Raw genomic sequence first — 16,129 nt, 5'->3', positions numbered from 1 at the left:
AGGTGATGTCTTTGTTCTTGAACAAAATATTTTTGTCTCGTGGTTTACATTAAACGACAAGAATCATACCGCTAGAATAATCAAACAAATCTACACCAGAGGGATTGGATTATTTAATTAGCTGTTTGAGGGATTGTGTTATTACGTAAATATTAATTCAATCTTTCATCAAAGAGGCAATGGTAAAATATTTGTGCTAGCTACATGACTAGATTCCTTTATGTGAAATCAAACACTATCAAAATTCTTCCCTTTACTTTTGCGTTTTTCTCCTTTCTGAAAGTCAAATGGAACAGACATTACTTTCATGATACAGTTTCAAAACCACTGAAATTACAAAGCAATTACAAATGTACTCAAGCCGCGGTAATAATGACCTATATTTAGGTGTGTGGGTTTGTTCTAGGGGAAAAAATACTGTACTCTGTGACAGCCAGCTAATGTTTAGGGAGATGAGGATGAGTAATGGAGCGAAAGGACATTTCCAGTCTTATTGAGGAGTTGACAGTTATGTGAGTGTCTGCTGCAGGTGTTCCAGACAGACAGACACCATCTCAGCTTGTCTGAAGAGGATCAGAAGAAGCCGTTCGATGTACTGGGACAGTAGCAGCCCCTCACAGTAGCCCCCTCTCACCCTCAGCAGCTCTCCAATAGACTCTAAGCTTCATCCCTCCAAATTCCGAAACCCATTGGACTGTCCATTTCTTTAATCTCACATAAAAGTGTCATAGTGTGACTTACAGTTTTCCCTATCAAGAGTCTCTGAAGTGAGCCACAAGTTCAAAAGCGTTCTACGGACGACTTTCTTCAGAGGTTATAGAAAGTATCTTTAGTCAAAAGTTCTACAGAAGAGATGCTTTTCATTAACAAACATCCAACTATTTCATTGTTAATGCTAGCCCTCAGGTGGGACGGAAGTGTGTGCTCTTAAAGGGATAGTTTGGGATTTTGGCAATGAGGCCCTTTATCTACTTTCCCAGAGTCAGATGAACTTGTGGATATCATTTGTATGTCTCTGTCTAGTAGGAAGGAAGTTAGAGGTAGCATTGGGTCACAAAACTAACTACCATTGCATGCTAGCTGGTCCCATAGATGTCCAGTCATTACGCTAATGCTAGTTAGAAATTGTGGAAACGGTAGTTGGAAACTTCCTCCTGGACTGTCAAAGTGAGCTGGCCAATGAACCCTGGCACTGAAACAGTGCCTCCGCCTCTGTTCAACACACAGCAATATATTTTTTGACGCCATTTCCTTGGGCTTATCTATGTTCCACACCCCCTCCCATTTACCTTTATTAGGACCATAAGCAAGATAAAGGATTCTCAAATCAAATTTCCCTGCCGCCAAAGCCTGACATCAGTTTAACTTGACTTAACCTGCCTAAATTCCATTAAATGGGAAATTGTTAGAGGAGGGTGCTTGGTCAGAGGCACACGGCGATGCGCGTGCGTGCGTGCGTGGGTCCAGCATTCTCACACATGGCACAGTGTAAATTATATGATTTTCTTGTTTTTTTAATCTTTAATAATATATGTAATTTAAACACCCACAAAAAACAAGGACACTGTACAGCAAAGAATATTAAAAAAAATAAGAGTTATATTTTAGCGCCTGGCAATGCAGACGCTCGCGAGCAGTGTGGTCAGCATGTAAGAGTGAGCTAAGCTGAGAGGAATGCCAGACTGAACAGGTGTTTTTAATTGTATTGTTTTTGAAGGTGGTGAGTCAGAGTTGCGGGTGGCTGGGGAGAGAGAGTTCCAGAGTTGCGGGTGGCTGGGGAGAGAGAGTTCCAGAGTTGCGGGTGGCTGGGGAGAGAGAGTTCCAGAGTTGCGGGTGGCTGGGGAGAGAGAGTTCCAGAGTTGCGGGTGGCTGGGGAGAGAGAGTTCCAGAGTTTTGGGGGCAGCTGTGCTGATCTTTCCTTTGGCCAGAGTCAAACTAGGCTTATATTGTATTCTAGATAAGCCATTGCAAAATCACATGTATATATAGCATGTATAAGAAGCTAGTGGAACAATACCAAGAAAACCATAGCAATGTCACACAAAAATGTAGTAATTATTATTTTGATTGACAAATTATAGTATGGTGACATAACAACAAGCACTAAGACTCCAGTGACAGATCTCCACGTTGTGTCGTGAGAAACTAGCATTCTTGCTGTTGTTATTCTTTCCCCGGTTAGGAATATAGTCAAACATCATTTAAGGCCACTGCTGTGAGTAATCTTTTTATCCATTCAAGCCAGTGGGGGTGGTGAAAACCAGCACAGCGAGGGTAATAGTCTACCACCTTCTTATGAAGCAAATTGATGCAATGTTCTTTTTGTATATTGACTGTACCTTGCTGTGCAGTGTGGAATTTAAGCATACACTAACATACAGAACAGGTTGCTTTTGTTTTACTAAAAGGCTAATCATGATTGAATATCTGTCTTTAAATTGCAGTCATTATTTAATGTGGTCAAATAACCTCATGGGTAATATTTCTGTCTTTGGCAATGGTGTAAAATACTTTAGTAAAAAATGCATTATAGTATTACTTAAATCGTTTTTTGGGTTATCTGTATTTTACTTTACTATTTATATTTTGGACAACTTTGACTTTTACGCCACTACATTCCTTAAGAAAATGATGTACCTTTTACTCCCATACATGTTCCCTGACACCCAAAAGTACTCATTACATTTTGAATGCTGAACAGGACAGGAAAATGGTTGAGTTCACACACTTATCAAGAGAACATCCCTGGTCATCCCTACTGCCTCTGATCTGGCGGACTCACTAAACACACATGCTTCATCTGTCTGAGTGTTGGAGTGTGCCCCTGGCTATCCGTAAATTAAAATATGAAAATCATGTCGTCTGCTTTGCATAATATAAGGAATTTGAGATTATTTATACTTTTACTTTTGATACTTAGGTATATTTTTGCAATTACATTTACTTTTGATACTTAAGTATATTTAAAACCAAATACTTTTTGACTTCTACTTAACTAGTATTTCACTGGGTGACTGACTTTTACTTGAGTGATTTTTTATCAGGTATCTTTACGTTTACTCAAGTATGACAATTAGGTACTTTTTCCACCACTGGTCTTTGGAGCCTAGGTAATTGTTAATTATAAACTGGGTCATGCCTAAGAACAGCCCTTAGCCGTTGTATATTGGATATATACCACACCTCCTTATTGCTTAAATACGCTCCAGGAGCATAGCGATCTGATCTGGTGGTGTTCACATTTGAAATTAATATAAGCTGATTTTACATGTCCAAGAAAAATGTTGTTGTTTTAAACATTAGTATTCTTTGTACCATATCCTATTTCAAAAGAAAACTGTCTCATCACTAGTTCCATTTACCCCATCAAGCCCTCCCATTCCCCAGGGCCTGAGCAGAGAGCAGCGGAGGGCGTGGTAATATCACCCAGCAATGAAGGGCTTTGCCCCTGGTACTTACTGATGCTAGCAACAACCCGACAAATGGCACTCTTAGAAAGAGGGGAGAAAAATAATAATAATAATAATAGAGAGCAACAAAAAACATTCACCGACGCCATAACAACAGTGCTGTCAGCAGCATTCATGCTTATGCTTGGCAAATTGTATATTTATTTCACCAAATGACGTGTTGGACAGGAATAAGTTATCATGCAAAGTATGAAATCAAGTATCAGTAATTGCAAGTGGAGAAAATAAAATCCATGAGTAGGTTTAACGTATTGAAAGCTTCTTGAATTCTAACAAATGCGAGGAGACGTTGATTTCTGTTGAACCGGTTCAACTCAAGTGTCTGCCTCCCGTAAATGTAATTTACTGTCAACAGTTCACAATGCCTTGGTGTAGATTTGCTCTCCTCAGTAGGTGGTGATTCAATAAGACAGGTTCTATATTGGTACCTCGGTGTAGACGCAATGTCGTTAGCCACACTGCGCCGTTTTTCAATGGAGCGTTTATTCTGGGGACAGAGAGCAGGTCCAGGAAGACCAGACTCCAGGCCTGATGTATTAGCGCTCATAATTAAACATTAGTCTCCCTCCTCAGGGAATAATGGCTCCATTTGATGTATGTCTTTTTGAATTCCCCTTTTTCCCCCTGATAAAATGTCAAGCAGGAAATTACTCTCCAATCTAATTGACTTTAAAGTGGATGTCATCACACACAAAGTTAAAGCTAACTCTCGTTTTTTTCTCCTCCGTATTGGCATGAAATACGCCAGCATCACACAAATTTAACGCTAACTGTCATTTTTCTCCTCCGTATTGGCATGAAATACGCCAGCATCACACAAATTTAACGCTAACTGTCATTTTTCTCCTCCGTATTGGCATGAAATACGCCAGCATCACACAAAGTTAACGATAACTGTCATTTTTCCCCTCCGTATTGGCATGAAATACGCCAGCATCACACAAAGTTAACGCTAACTGTCATTTTTCCCCTCCGTATTGGCATGAAATACGCCAGCATCACACAAAGTTAACGCTGTCATTTTTCCCCTCCGTATTGGCATGAAATACGCCAGCATCACACAAAGTTAACGCTAACTGTCATTTTTCTCCTCCGTATTGGCATGAAATACGCCAGCATCACACACAGTTAACGCTAACTGTCATTTTTCCCCTCCGTATTGGCATGAAATACACCAGCTTTAGCAGATTTCCTCATTGCGGTTCACTCTCAGGCTGTGGAATCAATCCCGGGAATCTGGGGAAAGTGGTTTGATTAATAAGCCTGGATTCCGAGTGGCTCAATTAGAAAAGCCCTTGAGGTTTTCCACACGGTGACACAGGGGCACCGCTTCATCTGCTGTAATTTCAAATATGAATTACATCAGCCGTTTTTAGCTCTGGCTTGATAAAACCAGGTTAGCCTGAAGTTGATAGTTGATGGTGAGAGGATTGGTGCCATTGGGCCAAAGGGAAGAGTTGAGAATTACTGGAATCTTCTGTAATTTTGGTAATTAAGAGGTCGTCAATGGCAATCTATGTTAACTTTCGTAATTTATAATTGAATAACTTTTAAAAAATGATTCGTATAAAGGTTTTAATATCTGTGTCATGTTGTCTGAGTTTCTAGTAGATAGACCTTATTGTTCAAGAGAAAATAGCCTAATTGATGAAAAAAACATGAATCAACAATGGCATTATTTTCAATTAACTCTGCAACTCTTCCAACTATTGACTTTTCACAACTGATACCAGTTTGGCGACTAAACATTTACAACAAAGACATAATGACATAGTAAAATAAATGAAAGTGTGTAAAAACTTACAAAGCATGGAGAGGTCTGTAATTTTAATCATAGGTACACTTCAACTGTGAGAGACGGAATCTAAAACAAAAATCCAGAAAATCACATTTTATGATTTTTAAGTAATTAATTTGCATTTTAATGCATATAAGTAGGAAAACCTGCAAAATCGGCAGTGTATCAAATAGTTGTTCACCCCACTGTATATAAAGGATATTTCATGCTGAAAACCTCATATTAAACACCAATGGTATTCACTAAGTTGATGGTTTATATTTAGGATAATGTTTTACAGCAATGTCATATTTTATTTACATTTTTAAATATTATTTGATATTTTAAATGAGAAAAGGCCACACAGAGGGCCAGAGATGATTACAGACACCTGTGATTTTCTGACGTATACAAAAAGGCCAATAGTGTTACAGCTGCTGGAGGTAGTCTCCCACAAGGATCCCCAAATACCCCACCCAGCCTCCTTAGCACCCCTGGACAAGTAAGGCTGGCGTGGTTTAAAGAATGAAGCCCTTAATTAAGCCCTTAACTCTGGATCTATAGCTCCCCTTTCGCCCGGAGGGAGGAAGAGATATGGAGGAGAGATCCAGTTTGGAACTAAGAGCTAACAACAGGAAGCAGTGAGCCAAAGCTTCGGTATACATTCTGTATGGACGCTACCCAGACATAAAAACATTGGCACCTGACTGGAGTGAAGTGGACTTTATCACAGTGCCACTGTTAGTTCATTGTCCAGCAGGCTGTTTGTGTTCTCTCACAGTCCTGTCAGCCACTGCATTATGTCCTCAGAGCTGCAGATTTGTCAGTGCCAGCCTGCATCTCTCTTTCCCTTAAGAGGAACGGCTAAATACCACCGAACTTGGACTGTAGCCTACCCAGTGCCCACACACTTCAGACCTTAGGCAATCATTAGCATTCTGTATTAAACAGAGAGAGGAGAGGAAGAGAGGTTGATTCAAGTTTCAACTTGGAGAGTGAGCAGTAAGGTGAAGTAGAGGGAGAGATTACATCCAGCTGGAACAGTATGTTTCAGTAGGGGTCCCTCCCTGTACTACACTGTACTGTAAATGTGCCATTTCAACCCCACTCCTCCCCCTCCCTCAGCCTGTCCCTTTAGGTTTAGCCCTCTGCTTGTTTTAGGCTCCCTCTTGTTATTCTTCCTGGGGATTTAGCTCTCATCAGAGGGCTTAAGAAGGGATTTGACACAGACCACAGATGGATGGATGGTGATATGTCCAGGTGTCTTCCGCGAGGGGAAGGAGGGAGACAGTCGGAGAGATAGTGAGGGAGGGAGACCTGCAGAGTGAGGGAGGGAAACAGACAGAGATACAGTGATATAGAGGGAGGGAGAAAGACTCCGAGAAGGAGATATAGAGAGGGAGAGAGCAAAAGGGAGGGAGGCTCCATTTCAGGGACTCTGTGGGAGAGGACAGAGCAGTCCACATGATTGTTCAGGTTTAATGCAGCTCTTCGAGTCTGGACAGAGAGGACATGGCAGTGCTGTGCCACAATACAGGCAAGAGCCCCACTGTATTGTAATGGAGCATTATGGAGATGAAGGAGAGATGGTAGGTTTACCTGCATCCAGCTCCCTCAACCTCTTGGCCGGCTGCTACACCAGGTGCACTGCTGACACTATTGTCGTCTGATCCTCCTCGGAGCACATACACTCTTGACAAATAAACACACATGCACGACTCACCGTCATTAACATGCGTATCAACTCCATCCCAGGCTGTGGCAATCTGATTAAGTCTCAATCATAAACACCAAGTAGTTTTTCTGACCCAAGAACAGGCGCTTTCTCTCCGTTTTCTTTCCTCTCTGATACAGTATTTGTGTGATTTTCCAGAATTTGTGTAACATTATTTAATCAGCTGTGTAATGAAAAACAAATAGTTTTGGCACAGCATGTGGGTGAGGGAGTAATTCCTATGCACAGCCACGCTCCTGTCCTTAACACTAGAACCGCTGGGCCTCGACGGGCCCCCTTCAAGCTAATGAGCAGTCGTTCTGACTGCAGCATTCTAACTGTGGAATGAATACATTTCATATATGCTATCATGAATTGGTTGTGTTTATGAAAGCCTTGGGTAACATTAGAATATATATATAGAGATAGATCGATCATATTTTTATTTATTTTTTATTTTTTAATATATAACACAATAGCATTTTCATTAGTTTATGTGTAGGCCTTTGTTAAAACCTATGAAACAGAATGCATATGTGTTAGAACATGGTAACAGATTGTACACAGCCTAAACACCATTAGAAGCGCCAAGTGGCCTTATGAGTTATGGAGTAAACAGTTGTGCAGGTGCGTTATTTTGTGCAGAGGGAGGGAGCTCCCGTCTCACGCTGTTCATGGTGCCGGACAGACTTGTTTTCTTTGCAAACAACTTGACAGTGAAGTGAAGAAATTGTCTTTGGTTCCACAAGCCTCATCACCACATTCGCTCACCTGCTGCCCGATGTGGATACTTTTTTTACTGAAAGTTGTTCAACATACATTTTGTACTGGTCCTCCGTGGGAATCAAACCTACAACCCTGGCGTTGCAAGCACCATGCTGTACCAACTGAGCTACACGGGACTCATACAGTTACACACGCGCTCACTGTGTAGGCTACTCTAAGTAGGTCAGAGTGGACTGAAGACTGCTTTGATTCAGTGGACTGATATAGGGTACATACCATTTTAAGATTAGAATTAGAATAGATCAATACAATAGAATGGCCTGCCCTGTTCTTCATTCACAATTGGTGATGACATAATTCTGCATTGTTTGCTTCTCCTTGCTCATCAACTCACCCATTCTCCCCCTTTCTCCCCATCATACGTTACTTCATTTCTAAAATCTTTTATATGTGTGAAATGAGTTTCGATATAGGTTTGGTTTCGAGACAGTTACCAGCTGGGCACTGCACTTTCAACTGTTGTAAGAAGGAGCGAGCAGGTCGTCCTGTCGGGAGGAGGGGCAACGGGGGAAACTCAATTTCTGTTTGTGATATTAAGATTCTAAGACCAGTGTGTGTTTTATATATATATATATATATATATATACTTATTTAGGAAAAGTCAAGGACAGAGGGGGATGACAAAAAAAATGGCAGAGTACATTTAAAAAATAAAAATAAACATCGTCAGTCTAAATGACTGCTCTAAGGGTTGTAGTATTAGAGGCTGAGCAGCATGCTCCTGGCTGCTCTAAGGGTTGTAGTATTAGAGGCTGAGCAGCATGCTCCTGGCTGCTCTAAGGGTTGTAGTATTAGAGGCTGAGCAGCATGCTCCTGGCTGCTCTAAGGGTTGTAGTATTAGAGGCTGAGCAGCATGCTCCTGGCTGCTTTAAGGGTTGTAGTATTAGAGGCTGAGCAGCATGCTCCTGGCTGCTCTAAGGGTTGTAGTATTAGAGGCTGAGCAGCATGCTCCTGGCTGCTCTAAGGGTTGTAGTATTAGAGGCTGAGCAGCATGCTCCTGGCTGCTCTAAGGGTTGTAGTATTAGAGGCTGAGCAGCATGCTCCTGGCTGCTCTAAGGGTTGTAGTATTAGAGGCTGAGCAGCATGCTCCTGGCTGCTTTAAGGGTTGTAGTATTAGAGGCTGAGCAGCATGCTCCTGGCTGCTCTAAGTGTTGTAGTATTAGAGGCTGAGCAGCATGCTCCTGGCTGCTTTAAGGGTTGTAGTATTAGAGGCTGAGCAGCATGCTCCTGGCTGCTTTAAGGGTTGTAGTATTAGAGGCTGAGCAGCATGCTCCTGGCTGCTCTAAGGGTTGTAGTATTAGAGGCTGAGCAGCATGCTCCTGGCTGCTTTAAGGGTTGTAGTATTAGAGGCTGAGCAGCATGCTCCTGGCTGCTCTAAGGGTTGTAGTATTAGAGGCTGAGCAGCATGCTCCTGGCTGCTCTAAGGGTTGTAGTATTAGAGGCTGAGCAGCATGCTCCTGGCTGCTTTAAGGGTTGTAGTATTAGAGGCTGAGCAGCATGCTCCTGGCTGCTCTAAGTGTTGTAGTATTAGAGGCTGAGCAGCATGCTCCTGGCTGCTTTAAGGGTTGTAGTATTAGAGGCTGAGCAGCATGCTCCTGGCTGCTTTAAGGGTTGTAGTATTAGAGGCTGAGCAGCATGCTCCTGGCTGCTCTAAGGGTTGTAGTATTAGAGGCTGAGCAGCATGCTCCTGGCTGCTTTAAGGGTTGTAGTATTAGAGGCTGAGCAGCATGCTCCTGGCTGCTTCTCCTTCTCTCCCCCTCTCCCCTTCCCTATGGCCCATACCACAGGAACTGATGGATGAAAGCTCACGTTCCAAAGCCGTGTGTGTGTGTGTGTGTGTGTGTGTGTGTGTGTGTGTGTGTGTGTGTGTGTGTGTGTGTGTGTGTGTGTGTGTGTGTGTGTGTGTGTGTGTGTGTGTGCTTGAGGGTCTGTGTGTGTGTGAGCCAAGAGCAAGATCATTAGCAATAGTGGCAGATAATTTCAGCGTTAGGAATGATGACATTGTGACAATACTAAGACCTTATTAATACACATTGCCAATGACTGGAGGCTTCTGCATTGCCTGCCTGTCTGTTTCTCAAATTAATTCAGAGCTGTAAGCTGTTGGGATTTATCAGCCCTTTTCTAAAATACAGAAAACAGCTTCAGCTCAATTCTTGGCACGGAGGAAGGTCAAATTAGTTATATTAATGTTTACAAACAAGTTTGCTTTCGTAATGAAGTCATTGGGATGCCAGTTCAATTTGAGTGTTTGAGTAAAGTACATTTCCGTAGCACACACACACACACACACACACATACACACACACACACACACACACACACTCAGGGGATGTGTTTTTGGCTCTTACACTCTGAACCCTCCAGCCCCCTGTAATAGCCAGACTGACTCATGTGGTGTTAATGACAGAAATCTGCCTGTGCTCTAATAACAATAGTGACACTAGCCATTATTTGTGGAGTCAATGATTATGAACCATTAGCAAGTTGACACGTAGCTATTAGTTCTGTTAGTGGGCACTGACACGCAGGTCCGATCAGGGCGACTCAGGAGAGTTATAGAAATAAGTCAGAGCAGCTCTGACCAGGACCTGCTGTTTAGAAAGTCATCAGACACCTACAGACACACACTGTGGACAGATAGTACAGGACATTGTAAAGACACACACACACACTGTCAATTTGGTATGATGTTAAACAGATGTATTGTATGTGACATTCATAAGAGTAGAGGACGGTTTAACCCCATGAATCAGTGGTTGACTTGTGGAGGAGGGAGCTCTCTAGGGAATGTTTGTGTGTGTGGGGGGGGGGGGGGGGGGGCGATGTTCTGTTCCTCTGCAGTGATGTTTGGAGTACCTGGGATATTGTTTTGTTTTCTATATTTTACATTTAAGTAATTTATCAGATGCTCTTATCCAGAGCGACTTACAGAAGAAATTAGAGTTAAGTGCCTTGCTCAAGGGCACATCATTTTTCACCTGTCGATGTCGGCTCTGGGATTCGACCCAGCAACCGTTTTGCTCTAAACCGCTAGGCTACCTGCCTCCCCTATGGTGCATTGGGGTTGTTTAGAGTACCTGAATTAACTGTGTTGTCCTCTGTGTCTACAGTGGCATCGGGAGGAACTGGCCATGGGCGTCTGGAGGCAGCAGCATCCTGGCGGAGTACGGCACCCTGCACCTGGAGTTCATGCAGCTCTCCAAGCTGTCAGGGAACCCAGCCTTTGCAGAGAAGGTGAAAGCTAGGGAGCCACAGCACCGTCGTTTCCATTCCAGTGCATTAACACCAGTCTAAACTGAGCACTCAGCCAGCCTGACAATGTTATTCATAGCCGCAACCTTCATTACTATTCTTGTTAACTCCTGTTCCACAGATAAATGCCTTCTTTCCGCTATGATTCAGAGGCGTCTCTCTTATACCTTCCTTAACTGCCGTCCCTGCAGCAAGGCCATTTAAAGTGCATTACTGTGCCGTGCTGCTGGAAGATGAGGAGGCAATGAGGTTGCAGGAAGAAAGTAGAAACTCATTTCTCTGGTTCCGCCTCCTAGGTCATGAACATCCGGAAGGTTCTGAATCGCCTTGATAAGCCCCAGGGATTGTACCCCAACTACCTGAACCCTAACAGTGGACAGTGGGGACAACGTAAGTCCCCCTATCTCTCATCTGACCCTTCTCTCTCTCATCTCACCCCTCTCCTGTCTCATTCCTATCTCGCTATCACATCTCTCACCCCTCTTCTGTCTCATTCCTATCTCCCTCTCACCTCTCTCACCCCTCTCCTGTCTCATTCCTATCTCGCTCTCACCTCTCTCACCCCTCTCCTGTCTCATTAATTTCTCCCTCTCACCTCTCTCACCCCTCTCCTGTCTCATTCCTATCTCGCTCTCACCTCTCTTACCCCTCTCCTGTCTCATTCCTTTCTCCCTCTCACATCTCTCACCCCTCTCCTGTCTCATTCCTATCTCCCTCTCACCCCTCTCCTGTCTCATTCCTATCTCCCTCTCACCTCTCTCACCCCTCCTGTCTCATTCCTATCTCCCTCTCACCATCTCTCACCCCTCTCCTGTCTCATTCCTATCTCCCTCTCTCCTCCCTCTACATCACTCTTTAACCGTCTCAACTCTATCTTCCATATGGCCCGTTCTCCTCTCTTTTCACCACTATCGTCCCTCTCTCCCATCTCACCTCATTCCATTTGCATTAGTGGTACACCAGTGGCTGTCAACTGCGGTTCCGCAGCCTGTAATTATCAAGCCATTTACAGCCAGGAAAGCCACGTCAGTCCAGTGGTACACATGACCTCTGATGGCGTGGCGTGCATTAGAATATTGATGGCGTGCATTAGAATATTATGTAACTTAATGCCACACAGTGACATCAGGGAGAAAGAAGTGCCTGTGGCTAATGACAGTGCTTAAAAATGACTGTGTCTAAATGCTGCCAGTAAAGTAGTTAGTCTTACAAGGCTACAGTTCATTCCTGATACCTCCACACAACACTACACTCTAACTCAAACACCTGCTCCTTTGACTTGGTAAATGAGTGTCATGCCACTCAGGCACCACAACAGTTCAGTACCCCTATCCCTGACTGGTATGGAGCCACTGCCACTGTGGTATTACCCAGCTCCAGCCAGGCCAACTCTTGACAAAACGAGCTCCATCCCCAAGGATTGCCTGATCTAGGCCACAGTGAGGTGGCTGGGGAGAGGTGGTGGTGGTGGGGGTGACAATGGAGGAACCCTGAAGTGTGTCCGTGCTCAGACAGCCCTGTACCCAGCAGTTGCCGTGGATCCCCTCATTAATGAGTGTGTTTGTCTCTGAGCCCCACAAAAGGTCAATTAGATGCAAAGTCCAGATCAGCCCAGACCAGTCGCTAACTCAGACATACACTTCTGGCTGTAGCATAATGATGGACCCACTGCAGCTCTCTCTCACACACACACCACACACACTCATTTGAATGCATATCTTAGCCATGTTGTTTGATTTGCCATTCTATGTGGTACTACCTCCACTCCCCAGCCCCGTAGACAGACAGACAGACAGGCACACGCATATGCTCACACAGTCATTGTTCCTGCCCCCGATCAGTTTGGCCAGTCTCTCCCCAGTCCCCATGAACCAGCAGTCTAAACAGTCTGTTATCTTTGTGTGTCTTATAACTCTGTCATGCTAATGATCTATGATCATCCCAGTGTGAGGTCTGTGTGTGTTTGTGTCGTGTGTGTGACTCCTATGATTGGATGCCCCCTCTACGCCCTTGCTGAAATGTCACGTCTGATGAATACGCGTACTAACCGTCTTTGTGTTTGTCTCTGCTATCGTCCCGGGTGGGCAGGCAGAGGGACCGTGTTCACCCCTAATGACTGACTGCTGTGTGTCCAGCCTATCTCCTGCCACTGGGTGGATCTGTAGAAGGGGAGGAAGAGGAGGGCAGCCGTCCTGCTTGTCTCTCATTCTCTCTGACATCTTCATTCATCCCATCTACTGCACTGCTCCCAGAGGGATTTTCTTTCTTTATATATTTTTCTCCCCATTTTCGCGGTATCCAATTGGTAGTTAGTCTTGTTCCATCGCTGCAACTCTCGTACGGACTCGGGAGAGGCGACGGTTGAGAGCCGTGCGTCCTCTGAAACACAACCTAGCCAAGCCACGCTGCTTCTTGACACAATGCCCGCTTAACCCGGAAGCCAGTCGCACCAATGTGTCGGAGGAAACACCGTATACCTGGCAATCGTGTCAGCGTGCATTGCGTCCGGCCCGCCACAGGAATCGCTAGTGTGTGATGGGACAAGAACATCCCTGCCGGCCAAACCCTCCCCTAACCCGGACGGCGTTGTGCCAATTGTGCGCCGCCCCATGGGTCTCTCGGTCCTGGTCGGCTGCGACAGAGCATGGACTTGAACCAGGATCTCTAGTGGCACAGTTAGCAGTGTCTTAACACTTAACACTGCACAACTGGAGAGGCACTCGGAGGGATTTTCTGCATGGATTCATCTGGGTGGTGTTTGCAACTCCATAATACAGTGAACAACTGAGTCTCTCTGGATGACTCCACATATTTGGGTCTTTGAAATGTAGTATTAATATTGTAATTACATGTAGCTATTCTGATGGGAGCCAGCCAGGTTAGGAGGAACGTGGCTCTGTGATTTGCTGACTGCCTAGGGGAAGGTAGATGGACCACGCCAGTAATGCGGCAGGTAGCCTAGTGGTTAGAGTGTTGAACTAGTAAAGGTTGCAAGATCAAATACCCGAGCTGACAAGGTAAAAATCTGTCGTTCTGCCCTTGAACAAGGCATAACCCACTGTTCCTAGGCGGTCATTGAAAATAAGAATGTGTTCTAAACTGACTTGCCTAGTTAAATAAAGGTCAAATAAAAAACAATAATGCCAAACCAAGCTTTTCTCAAACATAGAGAAAGTTCCAAGACTAACATCGCTAAAAGCACCTCTAAAGGTTTGTATTTTTCAATGTATTCATGTGGTCTGTATGGTCAGTGTTAGCTGGAAGAAGAATTTCCATGTAAAGAAAAACAACTCAAGTGACAAATATCTAGAGGGTATAGGAATGGTAATGTTGGATGTGATTTCCAAAAATAGAAAGGTTCACAGCGGACCATTTGCCACCTGAGGATATTTTACATATAGGTCACTTGTGATCGGTGTTTACTTGTACATTAGACAGGAACCACCTGAGGCTGATCTCATAGAAATGGTCTTGCCGTTCTCAGTGTCTCTGTGTTTCTCAGTCACTGTACAGTATAGACAGCCTATCAAAGCTCTGGTGATGCTGTTGTTGTTATTGATGGGATGTTTGAATTTAGTCAGTGCAGTACAGTTTCCCTCTGAGCCAAGTAGCTGCTTGACTTTCTCATCTTCCTATGTGGAGCTGCCAATAACATAGCCCACAGTCATGACGGACGTCTTATCACACCAATGACATGGCCCATAGACATGAGAGACATCCTATCACACCAATGACATGGCCCATAGACATGAGAGACATCCTATCACACCAATGACATGGCCCATAGACATGAGAGACATCTATCACACCAATGACATGGCCCACAGTCATGACGGACGTCTTATCACACCGATGACATGGCCCATAGACATGAGACATCCTATCACACCAATGACATAGCCCACAGACATCCTATCACACCAATGACATGGCCCACAGACATCCTATCACACCAATGGCATGGCCCACAGACATCCTATCACACCAATGACATGGCCCACAGTCATGACGGACATTCTATCACAACAATGACATGGCCCACAGACATGACGGACATCCTATCACAACAATGACATGGCCCACAGACATGACGGACATCCTATCACACCAATGACATGGCCCACAGAAATGACGGACATTCTATCACACCAATGACATGGCCCACAGACATGACGGACATTCTATCACACCAATGACATGGCCCACAGTCATGATGGAGACAGTACAGGTGCATGAAAGACTGGGAGACTAAAAAATTGCTTATATTACAAGGCCATCAGACTGTTGAACAGCTTCTATCACCAGGCCATCAGACTGTTGAACAGCTTCTATCACCAGACCATCAGACTGTTGAACAGCTTCTATCACCAGACCATCAGACTGTTGAACAGCTTCTATCACCAGGCCATCAGACTGTTGAACAGCTTCTATCACCAGACCATCAGACTGTTGAACAGCTTCTATCACCAGACCATCAGACTGTTGAACAGCTTCTATCACCAGGCCATCAGACTGTTGAACAGCTTCTATCACCAGACCATCAGACTGTTGAACAGCTTCTATCACCAGGCCATCAGACTGTTGAACAGCTTCTATCACCAGGCCATCAGACTGTTGAACAGCTTCTATCACCAGACCATCAGACTGTTGAACAGATTCTATCACCAGACCATCAGACTGTTGAACAGCTTCTATCACCAGACCATCAGACTGTTGAACAGCTTCTATCACCAGACCATCAGACTGTTGAACAGCTTCTATCACCAGACCATCAGACTGTTAAACAGATTCTATTACCAGACCATCAGACTGTTGAACAGCTTCTATCACCAGACCGTCAGACTGTTGAACAGCTTCTATCACCAGACCATCAGACTGTTGAACAGCTTCTATCACCAGACCATCAGACTGTTGAACAGCTTCTATCACCAGACCATCAGACTGTTAAACAGATTCTATTACCAGACCATCAGACTGTTGAACAGCTTCTATTACCGAACCATCAGACTGTTGAACAGCTTCTATTACCAGACCATCAGACTGTTGAACAGCTTCTATTACCAGACCGTCAGACTGTTGAACAGCTTCTATTACCATCAGACTGTTGAACAGCTTCTATCACCAGAC

General features: G+C 44.2%; 1 protein-coding gene across 1 annotated transcript in view; it reads left to right on the top strand.

Annotated features, from left to right (window-relative positions):
• The window catches only part of LOC129817502 (mannosyl-oligosaccharide 1,2-alpha-mannosidase IA-like), a 182,150-nt gene that overhangs the window by 136,232 nt on the left and 29,789 nt on the right, over positions 1-16,129 (top strand). Inside the window, exons 6-7 of the mRNA XM_055872812.1 lie at positions 10,861-10,984; positions 11,299-11,392. Of these exons, the coding sequence (XP_055728787.1) occupies positions 10,861-10,984; positions 11,299-11,392 (218 nt within the window). The remainder of the gene's footprint in view (positions 1-10,860; positions 10,985-11,298; positions 11,393-16,129) is intronic.

Source organism: Salvelinus fontinalis, chromosome 20, assembly GCF_029448725.1.
Source record: "Salvelinus fontinalis isolate EN_2023a chromosome 20, ASM2944872v1, whole genome shotgun sequence".
Taxonomy (NCBI): domain Eukaryota; kingdom Metazoa; phylum Chordata; class Actinopteri; order Salmoniformes; family Salmonidae; genus Salvelinus; species Salvelinus fontinalis.
Note: the sequence above shows the minus strand (reverse complement) of the source record. Positions and strands in the feature narration are given on the sequence as shown.